The sequence below is a fragment of the Medicago truncatula genome, chromosome 1 (assembly GCF_003473485.1).
Source record: "Medicago truncatula cultivar Jemalong A17 chromosome 1, MtrunA17r5.0-ANR, whole genome shotgun sequence".
Taxonomy (NCBI): Eukaryota; Viridiplantae; Streptophyta; class Magnoliopsida; order Fabales; family Fabaceae; genus Medicago; species Medicago truncatula.
In genome coordinates, this window is record NC_053042.1 from 41,281,302 (window position 1) to 41,300,203 (window position 18,902).

Here is an 18,902-nt window from a genome sequence, read left to right on the forward strand (position 1 = left end):
TAATGCATCCTACACTCATGACAGCAGCCTATAGGCACCAATACAATTTACAACAGTCAATTCTAAATGCTATAACGGACTACAATAAGTACTTATAGAGTTACTAAATGGGGACATTGGGAGTTCAAGATCTGTAAACAAACAACTTACAGACTAAAACATCCTTTGTGCCATCAATGTTTGAAGCCGAAATTGCCACCAATGATGAAATAAAAATATCTTAAAAATTTGAATGTCAATAATAAGGCATACGGGAATAGAGTTGGGCATTTTTGGTTGAATCACGGTACCAATGACTTTGACAAAAACCACACTTTAGAGTTTCACAAAATCACGGTGCCACCGTGAATTTGCCGAACTCCGCGGCAATCCAAACATGAAACCTAAAGAATGTTGCAGCAATAAGAGGTGTAAGCATAACCAATATACCGGGCGTGATCGTTTTCTTAAGCAAGGCATCAATGGAAATCTTTATGCAGGTAGCATAATCTGGTTTTGCTCTTTTTTTTATAAGACTGCGAATAGAATTGAATTTTGAATGAACTTCTACAACCATTTTTGAGAGCTGCACTCCGACACTCTTCATCGTCATGCTGAAAATTGGTAGGGAAGCATTGCTTAAATAATCAAACCAGTAAAAACCTTTGGTGTTAAAACATTCACTGTTTATCAGCCTTTTCTGCTCATAAAAGCATTACACAATGCAAGAGAATGAGGAGACAAGCGTGCAGATCCAATAGCAAAACCTTGTTAAAAAAAGCACTTCAGGTTCAGTTTCAACTTTCAACTCAAGCCAGTGTATGACTTTAAATTTAGGTATTTTACTGGTTTCATAGTCGGATAATTTCTGCGACAAGGTCCTCGTGATTGATATGGGAATCAAAGATAGTACCAACATGCCATTTGCAGCAAGAAGAAAGCCCATCACTGCACCAAAGCAAAAAGCAACAACAGAAGCCTGAAGGGATAGAGGTTAGAGCACCAAGCCAGAAGGGAAACGGGAAACAGTACTAAAGATGGCATTAGCATGAGCACCAAGCCATTCATGAGCCCAGAAAGAGGAAAATTATTGCACCAAATACACCCATGAAGATAGTCATGTACTTATACGTACTTGGTAAACAGAAATGAAGCAGCTCCTAGAAACATATCGAAAGAGACCAAGTGTTAGTTTGCAGGTAGCCTGGGAAGGGAAGAGATTTCCAAAGCACGGTTAGAATGCTGGATTTCAGCACACTTCGTCAGCCGGAACACCATTCTCTGATTCTGAATCTCATATCAAGCTTTTTCAATATCTACTATTCACATCAGAATGATTAGCAACAAACATGCTGACCCTCGAAACTAAAACCGATTGAAGCAAAGCAAACACAATTCCAATTAAAGCAGCAACGTGCATCAGAATTTGTGTAAGAACCTCACTTAACATTTCCATTTTCATATGCCACGGTTGAACATGTGCAATAGAAAAGACAGAATAATAAGCGGAGAGCTTGCTTAAGGCGATCAGAATATATAAAGTCAAACTACTTGTTTTAAACGATGGATTTGAACTTATTAGATATACCCCAACGATAAATTAAATTGCTAGTTTTCATTAACAAGTAAAATATTTGCAGTGTGTGAATAAATGAATTCAGCTTCCCTAGTAGTTTTACAAATACAAGCACCACCTTCACTTAAACTGGTGGTATAAATACAAACTGTTGCAACAAAATTATTAAGTTTTAATACCATGCATGCTTCACTTCTATAATTGAAGAAATCCAGAAGCACGTAAGAATCTCCAGTAGCAATCGCTGTCAACTTTGATTACAATATGAAACATGTTTTATGGTGAAACAATATCAAAATTCAAACATAAATGACATTATTTGTACAAGCAGAGGAAGAGCTATTATGTACAATCAAATCCAAAATGAAATATAACAAATTCTTGACACAAAATCAGCTAATCAGAACCTCAAAACCATCTACAAACAACCGGCAACTAATTTCCCATGTGTCTATGTTCATATTTGACAACACCTGGTTCACCCATTGGGGAAGAGATGCACACAGCATAACACGAACACCAGTAACAAGATGATCAAACTACAACGCTTCCACATGAAGGCGATGCCCATCATAAACCCTACTTTGCCATTCATACACCCTCGTATTTTACATCCCCTATTATCGAAATCCCTAGATATTGACAATGAAACTGAATCTGATGTGTTCTTCCAATCCTAGGATAAGTTCACGACTATCTCATTCCCTTCATCAGCACCCTCCATTTTCACCGCTTTTTCTTCAACAACCACCCCATCACTCACTTCAAACCCTAACTCCGCCACCTCCCTGAAACCCCCTTTTCCGTTAACAGATAAAACCTCAAACGAAGTTTCCATTTTACGGACAACTGATCCACCCAGTAATCCACGACCGGCATCGCAAAAAGACGTAAACTCTCCGTGTGCCGAATTTCGACCTACCGTAACAAGATCTAACGGTTATCGTTTCCCAATTCGGTGTCTGACCGGTGCAGAGAGAGATGTATGTTTTCTGCACTTTGTGATCGGTGAAGGCTTTGACAAGCTTCGAAGCAACCTTGTGCGATTTTATTATAAGCATTACATATGTTTGACGAGGTATAGTTGATTGCAAGAATACCAATGGACCAGATACCAATGACTCAACTACCGCCAGCTTGATCAAAATGTTGGAGTGAAAGATCTGACGTGTCTCTGAGCTTCTGAACCCGTTGGACCCAATGATACGGCATGAATGGTAATAACAGCCTATAGGCTCCAAAACAGTGTATAAAAGTCAATTCTTAATGCAATAACGATCTAAAATGACAAATAAAATAAGTTTCTTTTAGAGTTTTCCTCAACGGGAGAGTTCAAGATCTGTAAAACACTTTCAGACTAACAATTGAATGGTACCATAAATATTTTAGATCTTAAAAATTTGAATATCAATAACTAAGGCATATGAGAATAGAGTAACTCAATGGCTAAAGAGATAGCATTACTGTTGTAAACTTAGCATTGAACAAAAAAACACAGTATACCTGCACATTGGAAACAAGAGAACCAGGAAAGAATCTTGCAGCACAGATATACTGGGTGGAATCATCCACTTAAGTGAGAAGTCAGTGCAAATCTTTTCACAGGTAGCCTCTTCCTTCTGTAAGACAGCGGATGGACTTGAATTGCCTATGAATTTCTACAATCATTTTTGAGAGCTGCCTTCTGAACACTCTTCATTTCCATGACTGAAAACCAGCTTCAACTATCAATTCAAGCCACTTTATGACTTAAAGTTTAGGTATTTTGCTGGTTTTATAGTCGGATAATATCTGTCATACAGTCCAGGTAATTGATATGGGAATCAAAGATAGCAATAACAGGCCATTTGCAGCAAGAAGAAAGCCCTTCACTGCACCAGAGCGAAAAGCAACAGCAGAAGACTTTCTTTTTCCTTTCCTGGCTTCAAGAGTTGTTCTAGCATTGACATAAGTGGTTATCTTCATGGAGAGTTTTATATCCGATGTTTGCTTCAGGGTGATTATCAGCAAACAACACCCCGACACTCGAAACATAAAGCCATTGAAGCAAAGCAAATAAAATTCCAATTAATGCAGCCACATGTATCAAAATTTGTGTAAGAAACTCGCTCAACATTTCCATATTCATATGCCACAGTTGAACATGTGTTACAAAAAAGCCAGAATAATAAGAGGGGAGCCTGCACACGGCTATCGGAATATACAAACCGGTTGTTTTCAACGACAGGTTGTGAACTTCATAGATATATCCCGACTATAACAATTTAAACTAGCAGTTTTGATTAACAAGATATTTGTAGTTTCAATTAGAAGGGAGCACGAATAAATGGATTGAGCTTACATAATTAAGCTATGGTCATTGATACAAATACAAGTATCGTCTTCACTTAAACTAGTATAAATACAAACTGTTGCCAAAAATATAGTACTATGCAGCTATACTAATTATCAATACCATAAGAATCCCCAATAGCAATCATTGCCAACTTTGTTTATTTATAATATTAAACGTTTCTTTGAATGAACAGTTTCAAACATAAATGACATTAATTGTGCAAACAGAGGCAAAGCTATTATGTACAATTCAAAGCCAAAATATAAGATAACAAATTCTTGAAACAAAATAAGCTAGCAAGAACCTCAAAAATCGCAGGCTATCATCATCTACCTAAAACACGGATTCTACACGCATTAAGGTTACAATTGCAGCGCCTGGTTCGCCCATTGCGGAAGAGTTGCATGAATCATAACACGAACACCAGTAACAGGAGATGATCAAACGACAATGTCTCTGCATGAAGATGATGACCATCATAAACCCTGCCTTTGCATTCATACACTCCCTCATATTTCACATCCCTGAATATCGAAATCCCTATAGATCAACTATTCCTGCTTACTACGAGCAGCCCTTGCACGATGTCTTAGTTCAGCTCTTTTACACTTCACAATCAAGTAACATAAGGAAAAGAGTGTGTTGATCTGCAGAAAGAGACAAGATACATTTAGTTAATATTCAATATGAAAAGATGACCGTCAGCATAATGGTTGCGTCATAGGGGAAAATACTAAAGATTATCATAGCGAATGCAAGAAGAGGTCCAGACCAAAGAACTGACATAAATACTCCACTTGGATCAAAATAGTTTTGAGTAGAGAAGCTTTTCCAGTTTTCCCCTAGAATACTATTAAGACTCTCAGCAAGATATACACCAGCCACTGCATCAAAACAATTTTGAAGACAAACTATATTATCAGTTTGATAAAGATAAAAGAACTTCAAAAATATCAGAGACATCAGAATTAAAAGATTTAAATACGCAAGCTGTGCATGGAAAATGATCATACATATCAGACCCGATACAAGTTTAGACTTGAGACTCAATAATGCATAATGGAAATGTGTATATCTTCTCTAAACCAGGCATTTGGAGTTCCACTCCAAAACCCAAAACCATCTATTCTTCCCTATTAATTACATTCTACAGATGTAAGCACAAAAAAAAAATGTGCATGGGAAATGATCAGACATATCAGTCTGATACAAGTTTAGACTTAAGACACAAGAAGACAACGGCAGCAACCAACCCTTATCCCATTAAATGGGGTCGGCTACATGGATCAAATTACACCACAATGTGCTATCATAAACCTATCTTTCTTAGTACTTGAGACACAATAATGCACAGCGACAAAGTGTATATCTTCTCTGCACCTTGGGTATTCAAATTTCAACTCAAAAATCCAAAACTATATATTCTTCCCTATTATTTATATGTGATCATCTCTCTCCTCTAACTAGCTATTGAACAAACTAATTATTTTGTATCTCCATTGCCTGATCAGTGACTAAGATCGTATCATGAAAAATCTCATTCTAAAGAAATATTGATGTAAATAAATTGGATAATTTTGCATACATCTAAATGTTTCACTATACAAAAAGTTGTAATTCCGATGTGTTAGCATGACCAGATATTCAATCTTTTGATAATTTTGGGTATATTTGCAAGTTGCAACCATCAAAGCATGACAGGATAAATGGATTTGTATACATATAAGCTAAAAACCAAAAAGAATAGACTACTACAACAACAACAACAACCAAGCCTTATCTCACTAAGTGGGATCGGCTATATGGATCAAACTACGCCATAATGTTACCAAACAGAATAGACTACATAATCTGTTTATTTTCAGATATCACATTGTCGCTGCTCAATGCAGAAAATTAAAGGCAGGGCGATAAGTTGATTATCATGGAGAAGGCAACAACTTCAAACAGATGTGAAGTGAGGTACATCAAAACTAATAGAACAGTTTAATTAAGCCTTTATAGTTTATTCAAAAATAACATTCCATAAAATTAAAAAAGAAATGCTACGTACACGTCAAAAGGAACAAGCACATCTGAAAGTTGGTATTCTTCCTAGAGATTATAGTTACAAGAAGCAATAGAACATAGAATGATAACAATCCCAGTAGCCAGGGTTCCTGAAACAAAACAAAAAAAGAAAATCAAGGCAATATTAGGAAGTTTGCAGGATTCAAATAACCAGAAATTTCTAAAACGATAAAATGGTAGAGATTGAATATGATAATTCAAAACACCAAAACTAATATGATCCATAAAACCATATTATTTTTCTACAAGTGATATCCAAATATAAAAAAACAAACATAAACTCTCCATGCTACAGCGCTTCAGTGCCGCCATTTGACATCACAGTGGTTGGTACACAAGTTTAGGCAGTGATTCATTCAAGATGAGATTCATGTCCAAAAAGATACACACCGCGGATTTGTATTAATTAGGGGCTCGTTTGGATTGGCTTATTTTTGAGCTTGTGCAAATAAATAAGCTTTGTGAGTAGTTTATGAAAAAACAGCTTATGTAAATACAGTGAAAACTTATGAATTAACAAAAAAGCTTATTTATTCGCATAAGTTATTTTTCATGAGCTCAAAAATAAGTCAATCCAAACAGACCATAAGTTCAAGATACAGCTCGCATGTATCTTACAATGCTGAGAAGTGATAATCAATGAATTACAAACAGTCCAAACAAGCACAAAACAAGACAGTAGCTGCACTTCAAGCTTAGTTCATTTAATTTCTCACACACCAAAATAAATAGAAAATCGAAAAAACCACATTCAATTAAACTCGATAATGGATAAAGCACTAAAAAAAAGGAAATAGATAGAAATAAAAGAGAAGGTTAGCGGCGAAATTGGAGGGAGAAGAGTACGTACCTTCCAATCAATGGCATGAAAGAACCCTAAAAAGTTATCCTTTGCAGGACGAAGGTTAGAACGAAGTTCAGAAGAGATTTTCTGAACAAGATCTGACATAAGATCAACGTGTTCCTCCACAGCTACAATGACATAATATTATGGCCCTGCTCGGATTAGCTCAAATTGTTTTCGGAAATGCTATAAGTTGTGACTTATGGAAATAAACTGAAAACGGCTTATGAACACGTCATAAGGTGTTTTCATATGTTCTTCCATACAACCTCAAATATGCCACTAGATAAGCTCAAATAAGTTAATCCAAACAGTTCTTACAATAATACAGATAAATTTAAACATTTACATTATGTAAAAAGCTGGTCATTGTTCACCAAAAATAAATAATTCAGCTCCTTACACAAAAACAGAGAGAAATAATTCAAAGTAAAATAAAAAAACTACCATTACTTAATCCAGACACACAATTCAAATCAATTAAAGTCGTCTTCAGAAATGAGATTAAAAAGATTGTAAACAAAATGAAAATGGAAATTCAAATACAGTTAATGAAATCTCGTTTCATCTCAAGATCCTACGGCATTAGTGATTTACTTCTCTGCATTGTGAGATTTCTCATCACCAAAAGCCAAATCAAAGATCTGCATATAGTCATCAACAAAGTGCACTTCGAGACCTTTTACAGGTGCTAGCTCATCAAAATCTCTCTTATTTGCCGAAGGAAATATTGTAGTCTTAACCTCACTCCTTCTTGCAGCCATAGTTTTCTCCTTAACCTGCAATTTTCACAGCATGGCATGACAAACAATTCCAGACACAATGTGCAAAAAGAAATCATGACAAATATGGGTATAGATGAATAATAATCAGTTTGTTGGGCCAAAGTTCCTACATTACTTAAATTTCTAATAAACAAATGGTATCTATTGGTGAGTGAGTAGATATAAAAGCATCATCCAACTCAAGAAGAAATAACTTTTAAAAAGAAATTCCACAACTTGGAAACCAGTGACTATTAAAGACGATGAGCACAAGTTTCTGTATCCATAAATTAAAAAAAAAAAAATGAAATAAAATTATTTCAACATACCCCGCCGATGGGAAGAATCTTCCCAGTAAGTGTCACTTCCCCAGTCATTGCTAGATCCTTCTTCACAGGCTTCTTCAAGGCAAGGGACAACATAGAAGTGGTCATCGTGCAACCAGCACTTGGTCCATCCTTTGGTGTAGCCCCTGCAGGAACATGGAGGTGAATCTTTGTATTGGCAAAGGAAGTGTTTTCTGGTTCTTTCTCCCGCAGTATATCTCTAGCAATTGTGTGAGCTAGTTGAGCATTTTCTTTCATTACATCTCCTAATTGACCAGTGATATGCAATGCTCCTTTTCCGTCCCCTTCTTCAACAAATTTAGTCTCTATATACAGTGTGGATCCGCCCATTGCAGTCCAGGCAAGTCCCATAACAACGCCAGCCGGTGTTTGATCATAGATGCGCTCTGCATGGAAGACAGGCTTGCCAACAAAATCATCTAAATTCGATTTATCAATCAATACCTTCTCAACAGTCTTTGATTCAGTTTCCTTATCTTCCTCTTCTTTTGTAACCTACCAATAACAGGCAATTTGCAGCAAGAAGAAAGCCCATCACTGCACCAGAGGGAAAAGCAACAGCGGAAGCCTTTTCTTTTTCCCTTCCTGGCTTCAAGAGTTGTTCTAGCATTGACATAGGTGGTTATCTTCACGGCTTTATATCCGATGTTTGCTTCAGTGTGATTGGCAGCAAACAACACCCTGACACTCGATACATAAAGCCATTGAAGCAAAGCAAACAAAATCCCAATTAATGCAGTTTCGTACTCAAATTCTGATACATGTGGCTGAGCCACATGTATCAGAATTTGAGTAAGAAACTGACTCAACATTTCCATTTTCGTATGCCACAGTTGAACATGTGTTACAGAAAAGCCAGAATAATAAGAGCGAAGCCTGCACATGGCTATCGGAATATACAAACCAGTTGTTTTCAACGACAGATTGTGAATTTCATGGATATATCCTGACAATAAATAATTAAACGAGCAGTTTTGATGAACAAGATAGTTGTAGTTTCAATTAGAATGGACCGCAAATAAATGAATAGAGCTTATGTAATTAAGCAATAGTCATTGATACAAATACAAGTACTGTCTTCACTTAAACTAGCATAAATACAAACTGTTGACAAAAATATAGTACTATACTAATTATCAATACCATGAGAATCCCCAATAGCAATCATTGCCAACTTTGTTTATAATATCAAACTTTTCTTTTACTGAACAATATCAAACATAAATGACATTAATTGTGCAAACAGATGCAAAGCTATCATGTACAATTCAAAACCAAAATGTAAGATAACAAATTCTTGAAACAAAATAAGCTAGCAAGAACCTCACAAAATTGCAGGCTATCATCATCTACCTAGAACACTGATTCTACACGCATTAAGGTTACAATTGCAGCGCCTGGTTCGCCCACTGCGGAAGAGGTGCACGAAACATAACACGAACACCCGTAACAGGATGATCAAACGACAATGTCTCCGCATGAAGATGATGACCATCATAAACCCTACCTTTCCATTCATACACCCCCTCATATTTTACATCCCCGATTATCGAAATCCCTAAATATTGACAATGCAATCGAATCTGATGTGTTCTTCCACTCCTAGGATAAGCTCTCACAACAATCTCATTCTCATCATCACCTTCCATTTTCACAGCTTTTTCTTCAACAACCACCACATTCCCTTCTTCGAACCCTAACTCCGTCACCTCCCTAAAACCCCCTTTTCCGTTAACTGATAAAAACTCAAACGAAGTTTCCATTTCACGAACAACCGATCCACCCGGTAACCCACGACCGGAATCAGAAAAACCATACACTCTCCACGCACCAAATTTCGATCTTCCGTGACCGGATTTAACAGTAATCGTTTTCCAATCAGGAACACGACCGGTGCAAAAAGCAATATACGTTTTCTTCACTTCACGATCAGTGAAAGCTTTAACAAGCTTTGAAGCTATCTTGTGCGACTTCGTTATAAGCATTACACCACTCGTATCCCGATCGAGTCGATTCGCGAGATGAAGCTCTGATCCAACGGTGCTTTGTGATTGAAGCGAGGTGAGGACATTGTCGCAGTAGATTCCTTGCGGTTTGTTAACTGCGAGAAGATATTCATCTTCGTAAATGATGTGGGTTTGTGCCAGAGAGAAGAGTTCGGAGTTTGAAGTAGCGATTGTGGCTCTGTTGAGTTCGATTTGCTTTGAGATTGCGGGAAGTTGAGGTGAGAGTGGTATTGGGTAATTTGATAAGACTGTAGGGGTGTTTTCGGAAAGATGGGGTGGTGACGACATTGCTACGACGGTGGGGATGGCGGGGGAGGGTGGTGGGGATGGCGGCTTGCACTGGTTTCTGAAATGGTGGTGGTGGTGGTGGTGCTTCAGCATGGTTTTGTTTTATGTTGAGAATGAAAAAATATTTCGAGTAGATTTTAAAGAAATAAATTATAATTTATGATTCTTTAAAAAAATTATAATTTATAAACATATCTAGGAAAAATAAATATTCAATTTTCCAACATCTTTTTTTCTTCTCCGTATCACTTAAGGAATGATGTATTGCAATTGTCAAGTTTTGGGTTGTTTATCTTTGATGATTTATATTATATTAATCTCTTTTAATTTAAATAATTTATTTCATAAAAGACACTAAATAGTGTCGCATTCAACGATGTATCATCAACATAATTATTAAAATCCTATACCATTTGCGCTTTCACTGTATCCTCCTTGAGAGGTTGGAACTTGGAAGAATTGTTAATGTTTTTAATTTACGAAAGAGTGATATTTGAACAATTTTTTTTGCTATAATTTTTGGGACAACTTTGTTGTGCTCTTTTTTTATTGGTCAAAAACAATGGAGAGAAAAAAAAAAAGAGAAAAAATAAGAAGATATTATAAGTATGAGAGAGAAAGTTGTACAAATATCATTTCTCTTTACGAAAACATCGGCATTAGACTTGCCTTATAGCGGAGTACAGTCCTAGAACTATAAATATTAGTCTTTATCAAACGATGCAAACAAGTTGTGGCAAATGCACAAGAATTGCTTTCCATGTATATATGTGAAGCTATAAAATTCATTTCTACAACTACGAGAGACAATTTTGTCACATATTTCTTAACTGTTAAGGAATCATATTAAGGGATTTGAAAACCTAAATCTGCAATTAATGTTTTTTCTTTCACCAACACTAAATTTAATACATTTAGCAAATTGTTCTTGTTTACTAGAGCTCTATAATCAAGTATTTGCTAAAAAGGAGTTTCTTAAAAAAAAGTTATATAATTAGTAGGATTGTTTTGATAACTCAATTGGGTTGAGTTATGAGATAAAAAATTCAAAGTTTGGGTTCAAATCCTACCAAACAGAAAACCAAACCAAACCAAAGGGAAAAAATATCAAACTAGATACCATATTGCTTACACTTTACAACTTTACCCAACATTCTCTACGGAGATTCAAACCCGCGACATTATGGTTCCATGTACACATTCTGACCACTAGGCCAATGGTTGTTTGTGTGATGTAATTTTGCTTCCACTACCTCATATCCAATACCAAACGCCCTTTTTAAAAAACCAATCAATCCATTTTTTTTTCTTTCCATAATTGAACATTGAACGGTTGTCAACCTAATTCCTTCAATCTCAACCCAGAAGGTAGCGGTTTTCATCTATTTCTTCCCCTTTTTCTTTCGATTTCTCCTAAAAAATGTGATTGTGATGCAAATTTCGTCCATAATAACATATTAATGGTATGATCACTAACCTAATTTTGATATTAATGCTATTTTTTAGAACAAAAAAAAGAAGAGAAATCAAGGTATGATATCTTAAACTGTATTAGTTACTATTGACACTTTCAACTCAAAATCTTCATACTGTATGGAGACACTTGAATGGTGTCATGCTACTTGGACTGATGTCTTAGTTAATGATGAATGTTTCATGTTATATTTGTTGATTCACGAGAATAAAATGATAGGAATGTATATGCATATGTTTGTTACAAGTTTACTAAATTTTATTTTCGGATATAAAATGTTACTGAGAATAGAAAATTTTCCCAAAGAAAAGGGTGAGAATAAAGTTCCCATGGAGATGAGAATAAATTCATAAATAGTTATCTATTATAATCCTTATTTTTATGGTTCCTAAGAATATTATAAAGTTAACCAAACATATTTTTCCTAAACACCTTGAAATAAAATTTCCATATTTATATTCCAAGGAATGTTATTCTTAAGAATAAATTTGGTAAACTTGAAACAAACACACCATTACTCTTTTAGATTATTCAATAATTTAAATTTAAATTATTCAATAATATCATTGTAGTATTTATTACTACCTCTGTTCCTTTTTAATTGTCATATTTTGACATTTTACACAAACCAAGACAATCAATAATTGATACCACTTTTGATGCAATAAGCTATACTTTTACTATAATGACCTTATTCATTTAATATCTCATTTAATATATTTTTATCTCCGCAATAAATAACTAAGAACAATATTGGTAAAACAACATTTAATGTTGCATTGAACTTTGAAAGTGACAGTTAAATAGGAACAAAAAATTTATCCTAACGTGACACTTAAAAAAGAAGGGAGAGAGTAAGATATATTCCATCCGTTTCAAATGAGTGTCGCTTTAGCCCATTGCACACATATTAAGGAATGAAATGAAATATTCATTAGACATAACACTTTTTACTAAATTGCCCTTACTTTATAAGAAAAAGACAAACTTAAAGTTGCATTGAAAATTGTGTGAGAGAAAAAATTAGAGAGGATAAAGTTGAAAGAAAATAATTAAAATTGTATTGAAAATGTAAAGCGATACTCATTTTGAAACAGAGAGAAATACAAAAATACATTTATACATATCGACAAATAAATATACTGTAAAAAAAAAAAAAAACGAAACAACAAAAAAAAAAAACGTGCATCGCCCGGGTCGAGGTCTTGTTATTTAATTAAAGAAAAAATAAAGTGAACATAGTTTATGAGCGTGGGGCACATCAGACTTACTGCCAGATGTGTGTTTGATAGATCTATTGATTTCGCGCTATAGTCTTCATCCTCCCTCCTTCCCTCATCAGAAAATTAGGGTTTTCCAAATTTCAATTTCCTCGAAACTCCCACTGCAACCATAATACGACCACCAATTATTGCGTTTTCATATCCAACATTTGTCTATATCCATCGATACAAACCAATATCCAAATTCTTCCATATTCTGGCTTCTCGCGAAATCGAATAGACTTCGACGGTGACTGCTATTGCTTATGGCTTCTTCTTCGGTGATCACTCCCGAAGATGTGTTAGAGTCGCTGATGAACGACGGAACAATTGATGCTCTTAGGTTGAAGATCATCAATCAGCTCAAAGCCAATGTAGTTTCTACCCTCCTTTTTTCCAATTTTATTGTTCTCTATTTTTCTGGTGCTAATTAGTTTGTGATTTTTGTAAATTATAATAGGTTTAAATATACTTTTAGTCTTGTGCAATTATAACGTTTTCTTTGGTGGTGTAAGTTTTTTTATTTTGATAAAATTAGTCTTGTATATTAAAAAATTGTTGGTTTTAGTCTGACATGTCCCAATAAAATCACGCCACATGTCCACATGTCGAAAAAGCATTTTTTTTTTCTTTCCAATTTGTGAATTTGAAAAAAAAAAAACATACAACACAATAACACTATAGTTGTAGGGACTAAAATTATATTTAAACCGTTATAATTAAGAGGGGTTTGGTGTTCGACACGTGGAAGCTACAGTTAAATTCAATTACTTTAGCTAAGTTGGCAAGGTCCGGGGTTTAAATCCCGGCCACCAAAAAAAAAAAAATTCAATTACATTCACTTTCTCAAATTATTATCAGAGTAGTGTTTGTTTCTTAGGCTTGACATGTCTACTAATTTTCTTCCATTTATTTTGAATTTTGGTATAATTGGTTTACAAGTTGTGAGATGTCTTAAAGTTTATTGTGATAAGTTTTGTGCTGTTTTTTTTTTTTTTTTTTGTAGGAGGAACTCAAGAGTACTACTATAAAGATGGCTGAACAGAGTAAGGTTCTGAACACCCCTGGTGCTGAGAAACAGACCAAAAGAGAGCTATTTGATGCGCTTCGCCAAGAGCTTGAGTAAGTCACAGATTTGCTTATATTTATTTTTGGACCTAATGTTGATCCCTTTGTTGGGAACTCAAAAAGTTTTTTTTTTTTTTTTTTTTTTGTGTCTGTTGCATGTTGGGCTAATGATATACTCTATTTCGCACCGTTTAGTTTGGCATTGTATAGGCTGCACAACCTATTCTTCAAAAGAAGAAAAAACTCTTTCCATTAAAAAAGAGAGACAAGTAAAATTCTATTCTGTAAGTGTTTGCTGTCTCAGCCATTCAATCCCTCATATGAAATATAGATGAAATCTGTGTACTTGAGATTAGTCTAATCACAACTTTCTAACTTGAGGCAAATGAAGCTAGTAGAATAACTAGATACAGTATAGACTAAATCTGCCACAGAGACAGTGCTACATTTGCATGAACAATACCCATGCTACGAACAGTTATAATTAGCCACCTTTGTTTTGCGTATGTTTTCCTTCACTAAAACAAAAAAGTCTTATTCTTGGGTTTGGCTTCAAATCTCTTGCCCCATATAAAAGTATAGTGTGAAGTGTGAATATTTGAAGATCTTGAAATTCTCCAACTCCCAACTTGCTTCCCAAAATGTGTAAATTATTTATCCATCCTGCCTGCACCATTATGTGGTTATAATTAATTTTTTAAAAAAATTTGAATGAAAGAGAGGGAAGATTTTGAAGAATCGAAGTTTATTCTCTATGAAGTTATCCGTAGTAGAAATGTTCTATATGTCCACTAATTTTCCATGCTTGATCCTGCATGACATATTCCTCTAACCAGAGGATTTCTTGGCTGATGGGATCAAGGATTGTTGTCTTGATTATGTTCTCTCAAAAGTAAAGCTAGGTCATGTTTAAAATCTATAGTTTTATCCTGTCCTATTGATTTTAGTTTGCCTATCTGCACTACGTCATAGAATGGAGTTGAGTTCTAAACCTCCCATCAATAATATTTTCATCCCCTTAATCATCTTGCTGAAAATCCGAAGAGCACATGTGGGGGCCAAAATAATATTTGTATTTGGTTCCTTGGATTGGTACCCTAATAATACATGTATACAATCTCAGAGCACCTACGCCTTTTGTATTGTATGGTTCCTTGGATAGGTACCCTAATAATATCGAGCGCCTATACCCTTTTATAAAGTCTGCAAAAAAAAGTTCACTAGAAAGCAATCCAGCAACATATTTTGCACATGAATTGGTTTAACCCCTACCCCAACGAAAACATTTATAATGTGAATGGTGTATATAATATTTATAAATATACACAACTGATGCGGCAATATGTTCCCGACATTAACTGCCGTACAATGAAAATGCAAAAAAATAGTTCACTAGGAACATGTTTTGCACATGAATTGGCTTAACCACTGTGCCAATGAAAACATTTGTAATGCGAATGTAAAACTTTATATTTATATAAAGTTGGAATCTCCCCGTAAGGTCCAACTTGATATCTACACTTGCATAAATTTCACTAACATAACTGCTAATGCTGACGTGGAGCAAGTTTGTTTCTGATTTCCAAATAGATGTAGGATAGCAGGGTCTAGGAATATACCGTGGCCCTCGGATTATTGGGTTGAAAAGACCTGTGCAAACAAATAATGGAAAAGCATTAGTGTCCGATATGTATCCAGTCCAATACTGATACACGTGTCAATGTGAATGTGTATCCAATAAGTTTGCTTGTTTTGGTTTTTCCCTAATACGTCTTAAATACAGCTTTGATACAGTTTAGCAACCAAAGACATGGCCACTGGCCAGTACCTGAATACGACACACCCAATTTTAACTTTCTTACAGTTTTGATGTAGTTTAGCAACCAAAGACATGGCCAGTACCCGAATACGACAAACCCAGTTTAACTTTTACTATTTTAACGTTTCCTTACTTGTACCCTCTCAACTTCTTCTCATTCCAAAATTCAAATCTACCTGGCACACCAAATAAAACCCCTCTTCTCCAGCCAGGGCTTGCTTGTAATTATGTGCAATTTTTTTGCTCCGTTCGCTCTTTTTTCCATTTGCGGAGTTGCTCTCTTTACTCTTTCTGTTGACATATCTAGGCTGGGATGTAGCTTGATTATACACTTCTTAAAGGCTAGCCAAAAGAATGGTTGAAGAGTTTTTTTTTTTTTTTTTGAAGGAAGAATGCTTGAAAAGTTGAAAACCCCTTTCTTTTATTTTGAATTTTTTGTATCTATTTTTTTACAGCCATTAAACCTCTTTGTATGAAATAGTCTTAGTAGAGATTCTAGTTAAATAATCAAATCCTGTGAAATAGGCTAAATCTTAATAAACATAGATAAATGAAAAAGAAGGACAAAATTTTACTTGCTGCTAGGGCTGGCAATGAACCGAATCAACTAGATTATAGTTCGACATTCAACTCGATATCTAATCCGTTGAACTTGGTTCATGAACCTAACGAGCTGGACTTGAGCTGAAAATTAAGTTCGTTAATTAAATGAGCTGAACTTGAGCTACATATAGTTCGACTCGTTAGGTTAATGAGATGTCTCGATTATCGATTATATATATAAATCAATTTGAGTTAGTTTTTAAAAAAATTTAATTCAAATGTGGCAAATGTGGCTGAATACAATTTTGTCTTGAAGGGAAGAGCAGTTGGAGTTTAAAAGTAAAAGAATATTATGAATTTTGTTCACAGCTAATTGAATTTTGTTGGATTTTTGTCTCTGTTACTTGTATCAGATATTTTTCTTCGTATTTATGCAACCTTTAACTTTATATAATTTATGTCTATTATATGCATGCTTGTGGGAACTTTTATTTTAATTTAATATTTAATTTATATATATATATATATATACATATATATATATATATATATATATATATATATATATATATATATATATAATATCAAAGATCTATAAATTAATTTTTTTTTTCTATAATTTTTTTGGACGAGTTGAGCAACCTAACGAGCCGAACCGAACTGTTCGTGAACTTTAAACGAGCCGAACTCGAGCTGAAAAAATAGTTCGTGTCGAACTCGAGCCGAGTTTCGAGCCGAACCAATTCTTATCGAGTCGAGCCGAGCCGAGCTCAGGCAGGTTCGGTTCGACTCGACTCATTTCCAGCCCTACTTGCTGCATATGATTATAATTAAGATGTAAAATTAAACTATATTCCAGTCCTCCGAAGATATACGGGTCGATATTTTGGTTCTCGGAAGAATTTTGCCGCCAATTTATTGCTATTTGCTATCATCATGAAAAGTGTCATGAAAGTCATTATTCCATGTACAAACCACGGGATTGAAGTATTAAATGTCAATTTTTGTAGGGGTGAATTTCATGTCATTTTCTTTGATCGAGGGCATTGATGTCCAAATTTTTAAGAAAATCTTGGCAATGACATTTATATCTTTATTATGGACTGAAATAGGAGTTTACTCTGTAGTTGCTTCCTTATATTAGTTTTGCATGTGGAAAGTAGACGCTACTTTTTTGGATCTGTTAGCAGGCTGTCTTGGTAATTATATAGATACGGTAGCGCCTCTTAGTTTTTTGGGCAGTGTGCAACTTTTGGAATGAATTATAATAAAATAGGCGTGCACGGTAAGGTTTCTCTGTTTAGTCTTGCTACATGTTTTTGGGTCATTATCTTATACTACTATACTAGACTTTATGCAATGCACATATTTCTGATACCCATGCCTATTTCATGCAGAGCTTCTGTTCTTGAGAAAGCATCAAAATCAGTTTGGGATTTAATTTTAGACAACAATGGCCTGGGAAAGGAGATAAGTGAGACTGTTGAAAGAGTGTTTTGCCGATTGAGTGGCCAGGAACCTCCTTTATTTCCACTTCTAAATGGAGAACCACAACCCGATAAGGAGGCTGACAGCAGAAAAGAAAAAGGTAAAGGAAAGCTGAAAGAAAATGAAAATACAAGTTTGATCACTCCATCAAAGAAGAGAAGCTTCAGTGAAACAAATTTGGACGGTGCAGATGAAACTGCCACCAGGTCTTCTGATCCCGCCACCAGGTCCTCTGATCCTGCAGCAATATCAGAAGGTTCTGGCAAATCACCTTTATCGATTTCAAAGACTTGACCAGGGAGTTCAACAAGTTTCTGTAAGGGAAGTGATCACATCTGGTAAATATACTGTAGAACTTGTAGGACTTCACTAGAGTTCAGAAGAATCGTTCCAGCCATCAAAGCTGTGTATTATGCCTCAGACACCTTGTATGCCTTTCATATAATTGAAGAGTTTGAATGATGAAACTTTACCAAAGTGTCGATCCCCCAATTTTTCATTGTTGAATTTGCGAAGGCTAGGAGGTGTGAGGATTATGAACTTAATGTCATGGTTCATGCTAGGGGAAATATTAGCAACACTTTTTTGAACATAATTATTGTTTGGGCAAAATCTAGAGTGTAGGTGGTGCACAATAGATTGCAAAAAAGTTACAATTTTATTTTAATCTTTAAATTTTCTCTTATTTCTCGTATTCCTTAAAACTGATGTCTCTTTAATTGCATTGATGACAATCTTTGGTTTGCTTCATGGTAAATATGCTTCCGGGTGAATAGAAAAATCTGCACATCTACTTGATGAGTAGGAAAGATGTGAACTAAAAAACATCCATCCTTGATTAGCTGGATAGCGACTAGAGTTGAATTCTACTACAACTTATTCTAAAACCTCTTTGCCATGCTATCTGAAGACCAAGCATAGAGGTAAGCTTTCACAAACAAACAGACCAATATTATTGGAGAGAGCAAAAATAAATGCTCCAAAGTGGTCTCTTCTAAAGATGCAAGTCGTCTGACATCCTTAGTTAGAGTTAGAGCTC

At 35.1% G+C, this 18,902-nt stretch overlaps 4 protein-coding genes and 1 pseudogene across 6 annotated transcripts in view; 1 reads left to right on the forward strand and 4 right to left on the reverse strand.

The window, feature by feature from the left end:
* Nucleotides 1-1,572: 1,572 nt before the first annotated feature.
* LOC112421365 (RNA pseudouridine synthase 1-like) lies at nt 1,573-2,908 on the reverse strand (annotated as a pseudogene).
* Nucleotides 2,909-4,018: 1,110 nt separating this feature from the next.
* LOC11412323 (transmembrane protein 18) lies at nt 4,019-7,080 on the reverse strand. 3 transcript variants are annotated; one of them, XM_024782909.2, is made up of 4 exons: nt 6,811-7,080; nt 5,944-6,049; nt 4,675-4,774; nt 4,019-4,537 (listed from the first exon to the last, which is right to left on the reverse strand). In XM_024782909.2, the coding sequence occupies exons 1-4, from the start codon at nt 6,907-6,909 to the stop codon at nt 4,507-4,509; spliced, it is 336 nt and encodes a 111-aa protein (XP_024638677.1). In that variant the 5' UTR covers nt 6,910-7,080; the 3' UTR covers nt 4,019-4,506. The 3 variants fall into 3 exon arrangements, with proteins under 3 accessions (XP_024638677.1, XP_039685521.1, XP_039685519.1); XM_039829587.1 differs by having other exon boundaries at nt 4,663-4,774; XM_039829585.1 differs by having other exon boundaries at nt 4,019-4,538; nt 4,627-4,774.
* Nucleotides 7,081-7,227: 147 nt separating this feature from the next.
* The window catches only part of LOC11410058 (lon protease homolog 1, mitochondrial), a 34,740-nt gene continuing 23,065 nt past the window's right edge, over nt 7,228-18,902 (reverse strand). The window contains exons 19-20 of the mRNA XM_024782894.2: nt 7,898-8,410; nt 7,228-7,583 (exon numbers count right to left, since the gene is read on the reverse strand). Coding sequence (XP_024638662.1) covers nt 7,398-7,583; nt 7,898-8,410 — 699 coding nt within the window. The 3' untranslated portion in view covers nt 7,228-7,397. The remainder of the gene's footprint in view (nt 7,584-7,897; nt 8,411-18,902) is intronic.
* LOC25484691 (RNA pseudouridine synthase 1) lies at nt 9,065-10,311 on the reverse strand. The gene has a single exon (XM_013613610.3). The coding sequence runs from the start codon at nt 10,300-10,302 to the stop codon at nt 9,298-9,300; it is 1,005 nt and encodes a 334-aa protein (XP_013469064.3). The 5' UTR covers nt 10,303-10,311; the 3' UTR covers nt 9,065-9,297.
* On the forward strand, nt 12,956-18,795 carry LOC11407199 (uncharacterized). Its single transcript, XM_003591167.4, has 3 exons — nt 12,956-13,319; nt 13,952-14,067; nt 17,773-18,795. Exons 1-3 carry the CDS (start codon nt 13,212-13,214, stop codon nt 18,155-18,157), a joined length of 609 nt encoding a protein of 202 aa, XP_003591215.1. The 5' UTR covers nt 12,956-13,211; the 3' UTR covers nt 18,158-18,795.

What these genes read in the sequence shown, in the direction of transcription:
- LOC11412323 (XM_039829585.1), bottom strand. Translation starts at nt 6,909, where the DNA reads ATGTCAGATCTTGTTCAGAAAATCTCTTCTGAACTTCGTTCTAACCTT. An exon ending in TTCATGCCATTGATTGGAAG is followed by an intron (nt 6,050 to 6,810) that starts GTACGTACTCTT and finishes GTTTTGTTTCAG; the next exon opens with GAACCCTGGCTACTGGGATT. An exon ending in GCATTCGCTATGATAATCTT is followed by an intron (nt 4,539 to 4,626) that starts TAGTATTTTCCC and finishes TCTCTTTCTGCA; the next exon opens with GATCAACACACTCTTTTCCT.
- LOC25484691 (XM_013613610.3), bottom strand. Translation starts at nt 10,302, where the DNA reads ATGCTGAAGCACCACCACCACCACCACCATTTCAGAAACCAGTGCAAG.
- LOC11407199 (XM_003591167.4), top strand. Translation starts at nt 13,212, where the DNA reads ATGGCTTCTTCTTCGGTGATCACTCCCGAAGATGTGTTAGAGTCGCTG. An exon ending in TCAATCAGCTCAAAGCCAAT is followed by an intron (nt 13,320 to 13,951) that starts GTAGTTTCTACC and finishes TTTTTTTTGTAG; the next exon opens with GAGGAACTCAAGAGTACTAC. An exon ending in GCGCTTCGCCAAGAGCTTGA is followed by an intron (nt 14,068 to 17,772) that starts GTAAGTCACAGA and finishes TATTTCATGCAG; the next exon opens with AGCTTCTGTTCTTGAGAAAG.